The sequence below is a fragment of the Papilio xuthus genome, unplaced genomic scaffold (genome assembly GCF_000836235.2).
Source record: "Papilio xuthus unplaced genomic scaffold, Pxut_1.1 DF828037.1, whole genome shotgun sequence".
NCBI classification, from domain to species: Eukaryota; Metazoa; Arthropoda; class Insecta; order Lepidoptera; family Papilionidae; genus Papilio; species Papilio xuthus.
In genome coordinates, this window is record NW_013530612.1 from 985,229 (window position 1) to 1,001,398 (window position 16,170).

Here is a 16,170-nt window from a genome sequence, read left to right on the forward strand (position 1 = left end):
ACAACATTGTCAGCTTTTATCAGTTACGTGATTCATGAAATGATTAAAGTAAGTCTTTGTTACATAAACTTAAATCTTACTAATCCTATAAATGCGAATGTTTGGATAGATAGATGTTTGTTAGAAGATATCTCCAGAACGGCTGAACAGATCTCGCTAAAATTTGACTTAAATATAGATCATAGTCTGGAAGAACACATGGGCTACTAAGTTTTTTCACTCCGCGCGAACTGAGTAGCAGGCGACAGCTAGTACACATATTGTTTAAAATATCCAGAATTTTTTTTTTCCAAGGCCTAGTTTCAAAATAATAAACATAATAAAAACAAAAGATTAAAATTCATTAAGATTTTATTTACTACTAATATACTTATTGTTATAGTTGATATCAAAATTACGTAGTACATTAAACTCAATTTCTAATACTATTTGTATATATATCATAACCAATTCATTATTTTAGACTTTCTAGTAAAAGCAAATTTTCTTTGGGCCTAGGAGCTTCCTCTTTATACATTTTTACACATCTCTTTATACATCCCATTACAATTTACATTCGTCTTTCCTTAAATTTCCCGTGATTTTCTAACCTTTGCGCTTTGTAACGTATTAAAGAGGAAGATTTCAATTGTTTAGTTCGATTCCTAACATTGAGTTCAGTCATTGTAGGAATCAACAAAGCACCATATTTCATTCTCGGTTGGTATTTCATAATGTCGTGGTTTTAGTTTACTTGGAACTGGCGAATATTCCTAATAGTCACGACTTAGGTTCCTTCAATAAAAGAGGCCTGTTGCCGACAGATACGGAACATTTTTACACGTTTTTTAATCATAATTTTTATATTTTTGTATTTAAAACATGTTATATTTTTGCTTCCTTTTTTGTCTCATTTTTGTCAGTTGTAAATATATCTTCTAACAGTGCGTGCTTATCTCTTCATTTCATAATTCTATTTTATATTTTCATTATGTCTTTATTATATTTTATTTTATAATATAATTCAATCGCTCTTTCTATCCTCATATTTTCCGTCGTCTTTGAGGCCCCTTAATAGACCAGCAGCAGTATCTGCAGTTCTTCTGGTGTTTTTTTATAAACATTAGCGGATTTTTGTTAATTTACTAATTCTTGTATTATTCAACTAAGTATAGAGCTTGTGCTATGGTTTCCAATAGTCTAATGGTGGATTTCGAACTCTCAACTGTGTGATTTGTACCCTTGGCTATTGCTTCATATGGTTTAGCAAAGACATCAATCAGCTACCATTAGACCCATTTGTTGCCACCAAAACAAAAAAATAGTATTTATTCATGCTTTAAAGCTTCCTTTTGCATTTGTGTTATTTCTCGCCTGTTACGAATCTTTCAAAAGCTCTTCCTCCGTGTAATGCTGTAAGTCTTTCCTTATTACAATCCTCAGTTAATGCTTCTGGATTGAATTTATATAATGTTTTATCATTGCTAATAATCAAATTATCTGGTTCTAAAACTAATCTATGTCTTAAACATTTCTCATTATTTATCATTTGTTGTCTTTCTTTAATTCTTTCAATCATTGAAGGTAATGCAATTGATTTCTCCAACAAATCTGGTCCTTTGGTATAATTACGTTTGACATCATCTGGCAACACTATCTTTTTCTGTAATTTCTTTTTATCCAATTTAACAGTCTTTATGTCAAAGTTATTGAGTTTCTTTTTAACAATATTATTAATAGTTCTTATATTTTCTTGTTTATCTATTTTAATTATTATATTGTCTTGTAAATTATTCGTTTTTATATATGTATTTTGTGTCGTTCCAGTATTATTGCTTCGCGATTCAAAATTTGAACTACTCGCATTCTGTTGTGTTTTTATTAACTTTTTAATTCTCTTTATTCTTAATACTTCATCAATTTCATCTACGTCAAACTCATCGTCAGATAATCTTGTGAGAGTAGCGTTCAATTTTGTTTTTTTAACAGTAAATATATTTTCTAATTCTTTTTTCATATCGATTTCAATATTTTTATGTTCAATATCAAATGCTTTTATCCAATCTTTATTATCATTGATGTTTTTGTTAGTAACATGTTGAGGTGTTACGTATAGATTTTGGAAGACATCTATTACTTCGAAATCTGATTTAGTACTTTTATCTAAAAGGGAACCGGATAATTCAAGATTGGAATCATTATTAGCACTTTTTACTGACAAATCAACAAGAATATTTTCTTTTGGTATCCCTTGTGGTGTCAAAGGTTCCAACACGGCGTAGGGATCGAAATTTTTAAGTATATTACGTAAACTGCCGTATTTTTCATCGTTTTTGTCTTTTGGGTTTTCCCACATTTTTAATCTGTAAAGATATGAAATAAATTTAATGTAATATTTATTTTTTGATTAGATGAGTATGTGGTGGTAGAGCCCGCTTTAACATCTTCGCACGAATCGGCCCGGCTCGCACGGTGAAATACCATGACCACACAGAAGACAGGCATCAAGTGGAAGCAATTCCGCGTTTCGTCTGATGAGTGTGCGTCCCGGAGGTCTTATTTAGTCCTTTCTCTTCCCACCCTTTTTATTATAATCAAAGGATGGGAAGTGGAAGTGGACTTTCCGGATGAGAGGATGCATGGGAAGGGAAAATATTTTCTTTCTGTGGATCCTCTTCTCCGTCGATTGAAGGTAGGCAACGCATATGCAATTGCGTATGTCTATGGGCAACGGTCACTTCGCTATTTCAACGATTTCAGGTGGCCGCTCGCTCGTTTGACACCTTTTGATATTAAAAAAATATACGTATTTAGTTTATTATAAATTATTATGTAAATGTCGGGATATTCCAATAGAATTCCTATTGGTTCACTATTGAGTAAAAAAATTGGACTTGAATACTAGTATAAATGCAAATGTTTAGATGGATGGATGTTTGTTGGAATTGTATCCCTGGAACGGCTGAACTGATTCTGCTGAAATTTGGCATAGATGTAGAACATAATGTAGAAAAACACACAGGCCACTAATTAAGTTTTTTTTTAATTCCCTAGTGATGGAGTTGCGGGTGACAGCTAGTAACTATATACAAACTTTCTTTTATATAAGCAACTATTTACCATTATCACCTACAAATAGACATCAACTATGGGCCTTCCAATCAATTACCACTTAGTTTCTTTCCCCATTGATCCATGTAATTTTATTCCTTTTCAAGTTTAAAAGTTTATAAACAAAGAAGAAACTTTAATACTACAATACTTAAATTGGTAATATTGTGTGAACCAACTAATGTCAGACTAGTAGTTTCCCGTGACTTTGTCCATGCAAAATTTAAAAACTACCTAGTTATATTGCCTATGATACCCAGTGTGGTATGTTTCCAGCAGTGACAGAGTTTTTGAAATTGGTACGGTAGTTTTAAAGCCTATTCAATGCAAACAATCAATCAAATCTTGCACTTTTATAATATTAGTATATTAAGGCTGCTTCCAAGAGTAGATCTCTACTGTGTAATGAGCATGGTGATGCTGAAATAATATACTAAACTTTATCTTACAGTATGTCAGCCCTTATATTTTCTCCCAGATACACTGAGCATACTCAAGTTAGGGGTTCCTAGATCAACCATGCTAGCACAGTGAAGGTTGCCTACACTTCTCTTTGAACGTCTTCTCATATATATACAGGTTGCATTACGATGTCTTCGATGTTAAATTTGAAAATCATAAAACACACTGGTACATGGCAGAAATCAAACTTGGATGTAATCTACATTATAGGGAATTAAAAGTTTTAATGAAAAATTAATGTCATTGTTGATTTCATACTTTTTTAAATACAAATAATGTTAATGCAAAAAAAAAATATCTTAATGTCCTTTCAGCCACTTTACCATTAGAAGTGTTCCGTAAAATTTCTTGCTTATCTTATCTGCTTCGTCAACTTTGTTACTTTACACTTTTTTTGTATGATAAAATAGTTGTTTACCTTGTTAATTTATTTTAAAAATTGATTTAAATATTTAATTAAAACAGTTGCACGACTAAAACAAAACATTTCAAGAATTAAGGGTTTTTTTTTTAATTCAATGACAGTTAATCAGTGTGTTATCTTAATGTAATAATTATATAAATTGGTAGAAAAAATAGTAACATGGAATTTGGTACATATTTTTATTCTTATTTTAATACAGTTTACTTGAGTTTAAAATAAATAACCCTTAATCAAGTTTCTTACAATTAAATTGTTACCACGGTTACAAAAAGATCAGAAAATTGTGTGTTTTTTGTACTTACTCAAGTTTAGTATTTAATGAACGATTTATGGTACTAAACTAGTTTTTAAGTATATTTTCATACTACTTAATTGGATTATCAGCCATCGAAAGTAGACTTTCTTTGTTATGTCATTATATTATAAAAATACATTTTATTAATCATGTTAGAATAGAAGCCTTACAACGGTAATTATCCAATGTTACGATGCAACGATAAAGATATTGCATATACGCAAGGCTTTTAATGAAAATCTTGGTTTTTGTGTGATTTGCTCAAAAAATTGTATTCCAATAAGATTAAATTTCTACGATTACATACTCGATATTAAGTGCATTTGGCCAGTTCAGTTTCATAATCGATATTCATTCATTACCCGTAATTTCAGGGATATTGAAATAGAATGGCTCAAAATTATTACTATACAGTTGATTCAAAAACATTGATTATTATAATTTCGAAACTTGAGTGCTCATTAATTTATATTTAGTAGGTTCCACGATTTGATTGTGTAAACACTGCTTATTACTGGACTTTGCTGTCAAATTTGAATCTGACTACCTATATCCTATTACCAGATCAGGGGATTAAGATGTCTAGTTTTTATTAATAAGTTCACCAAGTGCTAACCGTGTTAAGATAAACACCTTTTTACTGCTTCTTGACCTTTGATTTATTGATTTCGTTAAAAGATGGCAACATTTATAGTTTGACATTTTACTTATGGATTATGTTGAGTTCATATAGCAACATTAATTATTTACTGTCGCTGGTTGGTGCTTGACGGTTGCCGGAGCGTGATTTGATCGTAAAATAATATTTTACATTCATTAAAATTCCTATTTTATAATTTACGTGGCCCTAACTAAATCTCAGGTAAATGTGGCTAAATGCTAACAATGCCGTTTAGGATAGGTTTACACTGTAAATGTTCTGAGTGCTGTGAAATTAATTGAAACATGTGATTGAATGTTCACAAATGTTTGTTATCGTGTATCAATGTGTTGACACGAATTGGATTCCTAACAGTGGATAGATATATCACAGTAAGTATTGAATTTGTTACAGTCGTTAAATAATCGGTTTTAATAAATATAAATCTCAGTTTACTGGTTCTAGAAAACGGTTAAGTGAAGAAAACGCTATGGTTGAGAAAAATATTCAATCACCAACTATTGTTTGCTGCCAATTTTATTAAAATCATAGTAAAAGAACTGTAAATATAATTTATGCATGGTTATATGATTGAGAAGACATAGACAGTGCTATGGGTTTAACTTGCACACTTATATGTTTTTCTTTGCATTTGTTATAAAAGTTGCTAATTAACTTTCTTTAAGACCAAATAGTTTCTTTATTCGGTTTCCTTTAAATTAACCAAAAATTAACAATAAAAAAGAATGAAAGAAAAGCATAGACAGAGGAGCAATGGGAATTTTTAGAACCTGCACTGATGTTAACAAACTGGAAAGGCAACTATGTGTTTCTATGGGCTACATATAACTAACTAGGGGTATATAAAAATGTAGTCTAATATCAAACAGTCCCTTCCTAAAATAGAGCTAATTTTTATACTAAAAGCTGTCAAACAAGCAAGTGGCCAGTCTCCAAGGTAGCATAGACACTGCCCATAGACGTCTGTAACAAGATTAAGGTTATTGAAGATATTTTATCTGGTCACAATCCCTTCCCATACTCTCCTTATAAGAAATTAATGGGAAGAAAAACAAAAGAATAGAAGCTACCCTTACTTTTATTACTCAAATGCTGTACTTATAAGAGTTAATTTTCAGAATATGGAGACATGCTGTTCACGGTTTACCGCAGCGGAAGGTGGTGCAAGACTGGCAGCGGTGGCTAGCATTAAGAATACAATTATCACTGAGCACTGCACATTCGTAGCAACAAGACTGCTGCATGAAGATGCTTATAAGATTAGAGGGTGAGTAGATTTAAAAGAATTATGAACTTTTTTTATGTTGAAGGAAAACAATGATGTATACTAGTAACTTTTATGTCATCATCAGCTCACTATATGTCCCCATGGAGGGGCTTGGAGCCTACCCTGTGTCAGGGTGGAGTAGGTTAACCATTCTGGTCAGTGCGGGGATGACTTCATACATATCTTTGAATCTCTTCTCAGATTTGTGCAGCATAATAATGTTTTCCTTCACTGTAAGAACATGGTATAAATGTACATATATTTAAATTTAAAATCGAAATACACATTGGTACATGGGGAGATTCAAACTCAAGTCAAGGGCTTAAGCCCTGAGACACCGCCGCACAGTTATGTTAAGGCATAGTATGAAATGGTTTGCGTGAAAAATCACAATTAAGAAGGGATGGAAGACAAAAATCTGGTGTCTTATCAGTGATATAGAGTCAGAGAGATGATGTGTTAATATCATCATCATCATCAGCTCACTATACGTCCCCACCGAAGAGCTCGAAGCCTACCCTAATTTAAGGGTGACTAGGCCATAGTCAACCACGCTGGCCAAGTGCGGGTTGGTTGACTTCACACATATCTTTGAATTTCTTCTCAGATATGTGCAGGTTGCATCACGATGTTTTCCTTCACCGTAAGAACGTCGGATAAATGTACATATGTAAATCGGTAATCGAAAACATATTGGTACATGGCGGGATTCGAACCCAGGACCTGCAGATTGCAAGTCAAGTGATGGACCCCTGAGCCACCGACGCTCGACGCGCGACGATGTGTTAATATACTAAATTCTAATTACAGGTTACTAAGTGAAGGTCGTCAACGGTCTATATTTTTAACTAGAGCGTCACGTGTCGCCTATATAGCGTATGAACTAGGAATTCTAACAGATCTCACGATAGCTAAGTCTGCTGATTACGAAGATGTGACTGACTGGAAAGCGCATTTAGAAGAGAAAGAAGTAAGTTATAATCATCTTTGTCAGACTGAATTGATCCACTGCTGAACATAAGCCACATAGATTGCCACAATACCTGGTCCTACTCAGCCCGCATCCTTGATTAGGTCATTGATCCTGTCAAGTTATGTTATGTTCTACATGTATAAGTTTCAGCGAAATCCATGCAGCCGTTCTGGAGATACCTTCAAACAAACATCAAATCCAAACATTCGCTTTTATAATAAGGTGAAGTGGATTTCTTACAGTAAGAGAAAGGGAAAATATCTATGTTCTGTGTGTTCCCTTGATTAAATGTAGGCGACGCATTTATGAGCAGTGCTGTGCTATTATGTTCATCTTATGTAATATTTTTTATTTAATTAGTAGTTCAAAATTACTTAGTTTTATGTCTTCACGTATTTTCTTATATTCCAATTTGTATCTCATAATATCACGCTTAGTTTTACATGATATGTACATACTGTTATTTTGTTCATGGCTAATGCATTCCTAGGCCCCGAGATACAGGCTCAGCCTAGTTTGGGGTCTGCATACTTCACTGTATATTATTCTAACGTGTTTTTGTGAAATAAATTTATTCTTATTCTAATTCCAGGTCATAGTATGTACATCAAGAATATTAAAATGTATTCTGGAAGATGGCTACCTCAGTATGAATAATATTAATGTGTTAGTTATAGATAGCTGTCATTTGATATCAACTGATGATGATTTGAAATATGTGAGTACATCAAACTTGTAACTTATAGGGGTAGGCAGAGACCAAAGATACACCACTTATGTCCATGGTCATACATCTACGCATACATGTCTGGTTTTGTTGTCTGGTATTGCCCTACTTGAATATATAATTAATCTAATGTGTTTAATACTTATAGTTAAGTAGCTGTAGTCTGCGATCCATAATTAGTATGTGTTCTTCCAGACTATGTTCTATATGTATGACAAATTTCATCAAGATATGTTAAGGAGTTCCGGAGATACCTTCAAACATCCATCTAAACATTTGTTATAATATTAGTAAGTTCTAACAGTGGTAGTGTGGGTTAAAATTATAGTTACAGCTCGCAAGTCCCGAATTATACAATTGAGAATTGTAATTCTCTTCCCTTCTTACTTGATCAGGGTAAGAGGATAGAATGGGAAAGGGAAGTTTTTTTTTCTTTTACATCATAAGGTGGCAAACGGGTGAGCGACCACATGAAATCGTTGTAATAGCAAAGTGACCGTTGCCCATAGACATACGCAATTGCATATGCGGTGTAAGGTAGGCAACCTTTAATCGACGGAGGAGAGGATGCACAGAAAGAAAACATTTCCATGCATCCTCTCATCCAGAAAGTCCACTTCCACTTCCCATCCCTATAAGAAAAAGTGTAGGAAGGGAAAGAGGACTAAATTAGGCCTCTGGGTCGCACACTCATCAGACGAAACGTGGAATTGCTTCCACTTCACGCCTGTCTTCTGTGTGGTCGTGGTATTTCACCGGGCGAGCCTGGCCAATTCGAAGTGGATTTGTAGGGGGAAATATTCTATTTCTGTATATCCCCTCACCTATGTAACAATACATAACTAGTGGTTGCCCATTAAACAATCATCTAATATAAATTCGAATGTTTAGATGCATGTTTGTTTGAAGGTATCTCCGGAACGGCTGCATGGATATTGCTGAAATTTGTCATAGATGTAGAACATAGTCTGAAAGAACACATAGACTACTAATTAGCTAGTTAAAAATATATAATAATTTTTTTTTAGGTTATGCGTTTATACAAAGAATGTATTGACATAAATAAGCCTAGGTTATTAGCTCTCACTTATCCAATATTTACGTCCATTAATTATGACAACGAGGCAACTAATAATGAAATAAACGGAGAGAATAAGTCTGATTTAAAAGAAATAATTCAATCTGTTCCTGTAAATGAAACTGTTGAAATAAAAGACACAGATAAAGACGAACAAAAAGATTTTGACACTGACAGTTGTAATGTCATAGACAATACCACAGATGAGATAAACAATTCTGACATAGATAAAATGAATAATGAATTAAAAGATGAGAAGATTCCTATTTCTGATATAACTGAAGATGTGTTAGAAATAGAAAGTTCTAGAGATTTGTCAGACCGAACAATATCTTGTAATAATACAGATCTTGAAAAAGATAAAGATAAAAAAGATATTAATTTAGGTGTTTATGTGAATGAAGATGATTTTGAAATGTACGAGAAATTAGGCTGGAAAATTGAAGAGTTGGAAAAAGATTTGAATTGCGAAATGGATTTAGCGGAAGATATTGATGGCGGGAAAAGGTATGTTGTTGTCTCTGTTTCGTCAAAAAGAATGAAAGGGATGGCGATAGTTGAATTTTTAATACAAGTGTTCTATCAGACAAAACACTACAGGGTGTCCGGGAATGACGTGCAAAGACGACGGAAAGTAAAATTGTAAACGAAGGACACGATCGGTAAATTTAGATATAAATTTGGAAGAAAAGACATTAAACATTCTAAATTAGAAAATATAAAAATAATAAGTAAAAAAAAAGTCTAAAAAGGTCCGTTTGCATCGGCAACAACGTGATTTCTTTGACATAGATTCCTTAGTTGAAAATATGACCATTTAACCAAACTTCTGTCCAAAATTGCTTAGAATCTGTGATACTGTACACGTCGTTCCGGACATCCTGTAGATCAATAAAGCTATCTGACCTGGGCATAAGTTAAATTATGACAGCTCACAACCGCCCTCCCATCAATGTCGTGATTTTTTTTTTTTCATTTCGTTTTCTACGTATAATCAGGTTTTATATATATGGCAGAAGTAACCAAGTAACCAAGATAACAGCGCCTGTCATTGGACCAAATTAACCTTTCTAAACTTCTTAAATTTACTACCCGAATTAAAAGAGAAATTAATATTTTTTGCGCGTATGTTTTAATGTCAAACTTTGTAACATCCTGTATCCTGAACTATTGAACAGATTTTGACAAGTGAGGTGTCATTCGATTCGTATTCTTACAAAAAGTGTCATAAATGTACAAATAGCTTATCACCATCTCAAAGGCCGGCAACGTAACGGTTCCTCTGGTATTGCTAATGTCCATGGGCGTCGTTGAACACCTCGGTGTTCCCGATGCTCGTTTGCACCCTTCTATTATAAAAAAAAAATCAAAATTTTTTTTTTTTAAATCAATAAATGTACATTTTCAGATTATCAACAACAATTTCAAAGCCAAAAGAAGTTATAATAGAATATTCTAAACAACTTTCATTAGAGAAACTTCCAGAAGTTTATCAAGAATTGGATTTATTTATGAGAAGAACGATACAAGATGGAATTGACTTTATAAATGAACATAGGTATGTTAAAATGCGAATATATACAGCCAAATTTAGTTTTCTAACCTCTAGTAGCTGTCGCCGCGACATCGTCTGCAAGGCAAAAAAAAACTTAATTAGTAGTCTATGTGTTAAATTAATATATAAACACGGCTAAACACTCACGTATGTACGTCTGGTAGCGGCACCGACTAGTTTCGAACCCATCGGGGGCCCTTCATCAGGATCCCTCAAGACGCGCCCTAAGAGCGCAGACGCGCAGTGAGCTGGGGGCCGCGTACGCGAAATAATACCAGTACCACTCATCCTGATGAAGGGCCTCCGATGGGCTCGAAACTAGTCGGTACCGCCACCGGACGTATATACGTGAGTGTTTATATATCAATTTAGTATAATGTCTCACGAAAGTTTGAATATTTAATAGTCTATGTGTTCATCCAGACTGTGTTCTATATGTATGACAAATTTCACCAAGATCTGTTCAGCTGTTCTGGAGATATCTTCTAACAAACATCCATTTAAACATTCGCATTTATAATATTAGTAAAATACATGAACTGGCTATCACCAGGTAAGATAGGCTATATTTATAACTAGACTAGCTGTCGCATGTGTTTACGTCAGCACGGAATTGAAAAAAACTTAATGAGTAGTTTATCTGTTCTTCCAGACTATGTTTGACATCTGTGTCAAATTTCTTCGACATCAGTTCACACATTCTGGAGATATCTTCTAACAAACATACATCTAAACATTCGCATTTATAAGATATATACTAGTAAGATTTTTGTATTTTTAGTTCTCTTTCCCTTTCCACCCTTTTTCTTATAAGGATGGGAAGTGGAAGTGGACTTTCGTGTCTTAAAACATATTTGTATGCCTAAGCATAGTTTACTTTTTTTTTATATTACAAGGTGACAAACGAACCAGCGCCCACCTGATATCGCTTAAATAGCGAAGTGACCGTTGCCCATAGACATACGCAATTGCATATGTGTTGCCTACCTTTATCGACGGAGGAGAGGATGCACAGAAAGAAAATATTTTCCCTTCCTATGCATCCTCTCATCCGGAAAGTCCACTTCCACTTCCCATCCTTTCTTTATAAGAAAGAGGGTGGGAAGGGAAAGATGACTAAATTAGGTCTCCGGGACGCACACTCATCAGACTGTAGTTGGAATTGCTTCCACTTGAGGCGTGTCTTCTGTGTGGTCGTGGTATTTCACCGGGCGAGCCGGGACAATTCGTGCGAACATGTTAAAGCGGGCTCTACCACTGTTAAAACTTAACACTTACACAATTTTTTTTATAAATTCCAGATATGACCCATCGGAGATATATGGTGATGAATTGTACGAAGAATTTATTAATATACCAGACCCAACTAAAGAACCAAAGCATATATTTGCTCAATTTTTATATATACTGAACGAATTAGGTATGTTTTTATATATATTTCTTGAATAATTACTAAAATTATCAGACATAAAAGTCAAATATCTTAAATGTATGAGGGTAGAGTGTACCCTAAGTGAGACTATGTGATAGTGAATGCTGGTCCAGTTCAAGACTTCACACATTTAACTTTCTCTGATATGTGCAGCATCACGATGTTTTCCTTCACCGTAACAACATACGATAAATGTACATATGTAAAACACATTGGTACATACCGGGATTCGAACACAGTACCTACATTACAAGTCAAGTGCTTAACCCCTGAGCCACCGATGCTCGTAGATTTAATAGAAAAAGATAGCTATATATGTAAGATAGCGTTATCTTTATCTTTTCCATTTCAGGTCCATATGCAGCAGATAAAGCAGCGTTTTCCTTACTGGCAAAACTAGAGAAATTAAAAATAAAAGTACCGTACGAAAGACATTTCCTTTTACTTTGCATGTGTACAACAATTCTTATAAAAATACGAGGATACGCAGATTACGTATTCTCAAAGTATTCTACGGATTGGGAAAAGATAAAATTATTTTGTACACCAAAAGTTATAAGATTAACGGAGATATTAGAACAATTTAGACCGCAGGAAAGTGAAAAGATTGATATAAACGCTCATAGTCCGACAAATGAAAATATATGTACAATAAATGAAAGTAATCATACATTAAATGAAACTGATGATATAAGAAATGAAACTAATCAAAGAAGAAATGAAACCGGTCATATAATAAATGAAACTAATATAAACACATCAAAAACAAAACAAATGTTAAATATCATAGAGAATTGTGATTTTACAACACTCGGTAATAAAATAGAAGATCGTGTGAATACATATGAAGCTAATTTAAAAGAAATTGAAGTGTTTAGTGCGAGTGATAAGAAAATTTGTGATAAAAGTGAGTGTAAAGTGAAAGTAGAGGAATATAAAAGTGTTAGAGGTAGGCAGAGAGTGAGAGGTAGACCTAGAGTGTTGAAGAATACGTCAAGAGTTCTGCAAAATCAGAATCCGGATGCTTTGTGTGGGATTATGTTCTTGAGAGAACCGTTGATGGCTAAGATCTTGTTTATGCTTATAGTGGTAAGTGTTTTTTTAACCAAACTGACGGTTAGACCTACCCTTATTTTTTTTTTAAAGAGCCGGAATGCGTTACTCATACAGGGTGCCTCGGGGAAAGATACTCCGGTTATGTGGGACTCTCTCCACATCCCTAAAGGGATATGGAGCCTACCTACTATACCCCCTCTGGTTCACTTGACTCACTGTTTACCGGGGTCTGGGCATATGTTACGGTTAGATCTACCCTAAGTGAGAGTATGTGATAGTGAATGCTGGTCCAGTGCAAGACTTCACACATAACTTTCTCAGATATGTGCAGCATCACAATGTTTTTCTTCAACGTAACAACATAGGATAAATGTACATATGGAAAACACGTTGGTACATGACGGGATTTGAACCCAAGACTTGCAGATTATAAGTGCTTAACCCCTGAGCCACCGATGCTCTTTGATTTCTACTATACTTATTTCATATATTTTTTTATATGTTAATTTTAACTATATGTATATGATATTGTATATTTTAGGATATATCACGTTGTCGACCAACTCTTAGTTATATATGTGCTCAATATTGTGCTGTAGAGGTCGCTGGAGGACCACAAGAATGTCAACGGCAAAGTAGAAAACAAGAAGATGTACTAAAGAAGTAAGTCTATCTTACTAATATTATAAATGCGAATGTTTATATGTATGTTTGTTTGAAGGTATCTCTAGAACGGCTGCATGGATCTCCATGAAATAATGTCATAGATGTAGAACATAGTCTGGAAGAACACTTGGGCACACACCTTGGGATAGCTATTGGGTTTATATTCTGACTAGCCGTCTGTGTGGGATACAAAAAACTTAGTAGTCTATATTTTTTTTTTGTATCATAATGTGGCAAACGAGCCAACCACCTGAAATCGCTGAAATAGAGAAGTGACCGTTGCCCATAGACATACGCAATTGCATATGCGTTGCCTAACTTTAATCGACGGAGGAGAGGATGCACACACAGAAAATATTTTCCCTTTCCATGCATCCTCTCATCCGGAAAGTCCATTTCCACTTCCCATCCTTTCCTTATAAGGAAAAGGGTGTGAAGGGAAAGAGGACTAAATAATGTGTTCTTCCAGACTATGTTCTATATGTATGACAAATTTCATTAAGATCCATGCAGCTGTTCTGGAGATATCTTCTAACATACATCTAAACATTCGCATTTATAATATTAGTAAGATATTAAAGTTCAGATATCCTTCTCTATAGTCTGACAAGGATCTTGTGATATTGACAGAAGACATATTATTATATGTAGTTGCACACTGGCAGCTGGTCGGCTGATATGTGTGCTAAATAATTTGGAGATATTCAGCTTGTCGATGTTGTTTTTAAAAGTTAATTGATGGAGCCATTGCAATGCTCTCGGGGAGTTTGTTCCATGCTGCAACAACCCTGTTCGATAAGAAATATTACATAGTATTTTTCTTAGCTGAGTTTTCCCAAAGCTTCAGGGGATGCCCACGTAGATGTTCATTGTCATTCAGTGTATATCTTGGTGGCCTGGTACATCATAATAATGAGTGAGAATTTTGTATGTTTCAATTAACATGCCCCTTTGTATGTACTTATTTCTACTAGGTCAAATATATTTTTCAGTCAACAATTACTACGATTTTTATGGACTAAAAGGATGTACCAGGGCGAGTTGGTAGCACGTAAAGTGTTAAATAATAGATAATTAGGATTCCGTATCTAATAGGAAAAATACGGAACCTTTGTAGGATCACTTTGTTGTCCGTCTGTCATGACCCTTTTTCTCAAAAACGCTTGAAGATATCAAGCTGGAATTTATATCAAATTCAGATCTTTCCAAACCGCTACTATTTAGGGTCCTTCATGAAGCGATCTTATCACTATCTCTAAGGCCGGCAACGCATCTGCAGTTCCTCTGGTACTGCTGATATCCTTGGGCGTCGTTGAACACCTCGGTGTTCCCGATGCTCGTTTGCCCCCTTCTGTTATAAAAAATTAAACTTCTAACATAACCCAATCAAAAGATACAAGCGTTTATTTTTATTATACCAAGGATTGAATATTGATTTTGTCTACTATCCTTTTTTTTTTCAGGTTTCGTATGCACGAATGTAATTTACTCCTAGCCACCCCCACATTGGAAGAAGGGATAGACTTACCAAGATGCAATCTTGTATTGCGCTGGGATGTTCCTCCATCGTAAGTAACAACTAACTCTTTATAGATAATAAAATTACCCTTTAAAATGTTTTATGGCTTTTATTTTTAAAAAGAAGTCATTTGTCATAGGGAAAAGGTTAATTAAGATTGTGGTGCCTTCATTACAGATTTTAAAATTTAAATTGTACCAGTAATTCTAAAAGTTACACATTAAGACCCCCTGTGATCCATCTGGACCCCATGTGGTCTTTTTTTTATATCATAAGGTGGCAAACGAGCGTGCTGCCACCTGAAATCGCTGAAATAGCGAAGTGACCGTTGCCCATAGACATACGCAATTGCATATGCGTTGCATACCTTTAATCGACGGAGGAGAGGATGCACAGAAAGAAAATATCTTCCCTTTCCATGCATCCTCTCATCCGGAAAGTCCACTTCCACTTCCCATCCTTTCCTTACAAGAAAAAGGTGGGAAGGGAAAGAGGACTAAATTAGGCGTCCGAACGCACACTCATCAGACTGTACGCGGAATTGCTTCCACTTGACCTCTGTCTTCTGTGTGCTCGTGGTATTTCACTGAGAGAGGACAATTCGTGCGAAGATGTTAAAGCGGGCTCTACCACTGTTATAATCCACATGGATCATCTGTGTTCCACGTGGACCCCCTCTGATCAATGTAGACCTCCCGTATTCAATGTGCACCCCCTGTATTCAATGTGAACCCCATGGAGACTACGGTAGAGAAAGTAACGGGGTATTATAAGGTTAACAAGTTAAAGATATACAACAGGGGGTTCAAATTAGTCTCTAATTTTAGTACTGACCAGTATGTGATATTAGGTATCGTTCGCACGCGCTGTGCCGGAGCAGGGCTAGGGCTCCGCGCTCGTCTCTCGCACTGCTAGCGGAGGCCCCAGAACATAGTCAACTGTTGTTGCACCATCTCGCTATATAT

The 16,170-nt window shown here is 34.8% G+C and overlaps 2 protein-coding genes across 3 annotated transcripts in view; one reads left to right on the forward strand and one right to left on the reverse strand.

The window, feature by feature from the left end:
* Positions 1 to 333: 333 nt before the first annotated feature.
* LOC106114752 (uncharacterized) lies at positions 334 to 4,036 on the reverse strand. 2 transcript variants are annotated; one of them, XM_013308070.1, is made up of 2 exons: positions 3,876 to 4,036; positions 334 to 2,342 (listed from the first exon to the last, which is right to left on the reverse strand). In XM_013308070.1, exon 2 carries the CDS (start codon positions 2,333 to 2,335, stop codon positions 1,343 to 1,345), a length of 993 nt encoding a protein of 330 aa, XP_013163524.1. In that variant the 5' UTR covers positions 2,336 to 2,342; positions 3,876 to 4,036; the 3' UTR covers positions 334 to 1,342. The 2 variants fall into 2 exon arrangements, with proteins under 2 accessions (XP_013163524.1, XP_013163525.1); XM_013308071.1 differs by lacking the exon at positions 3,876 to 4,036 and adding an exon at positions 3,540 to 3,828.
* A 1,006-nt stretch (positions 4,037 to 5,042) lies between these two features.
* Dcr-1 (Endoribonuclease Dcr-1) overlaps positions 5,043 to 16,170 on the forward strand; it is a 39,478-nt gene continuing 28,350 nt past the window's right edge. Inside the window, 11 exon segments of the mRNA XM_013307967.1 lie at positions 5,043 to 5,303; positions 6,051 to 6,199; positions 7,010 to 7,169; positions 7,765 to 7,890; positions 8,928 to 9,484; positions 10,386 to 10,535; positions 11,834 to 11,952; positions 12,317 to 13,053; positions 13,562 to 13,683; positions 15,150 to 15,254; positions 16,056 to 16,164. Coding sequence (XP_013163421.1) covers positions 6,054 to 6,199; positions 7,010 to 7,169; positions 7,765 to 7,890; positions 8,928 to 9,484; positions 10,386 to 10,535; positions 11,834 to 11,952; positions 12,317 to 13,053; positions 13,562 to 13,683; positions 15,150 to 15,254; positions 16,056 to 16,164 — 2,331 coding nt within the window. The 5' untranslated portion in view covers positions 5,043 to 5,303; positions 6,051 to 6,053.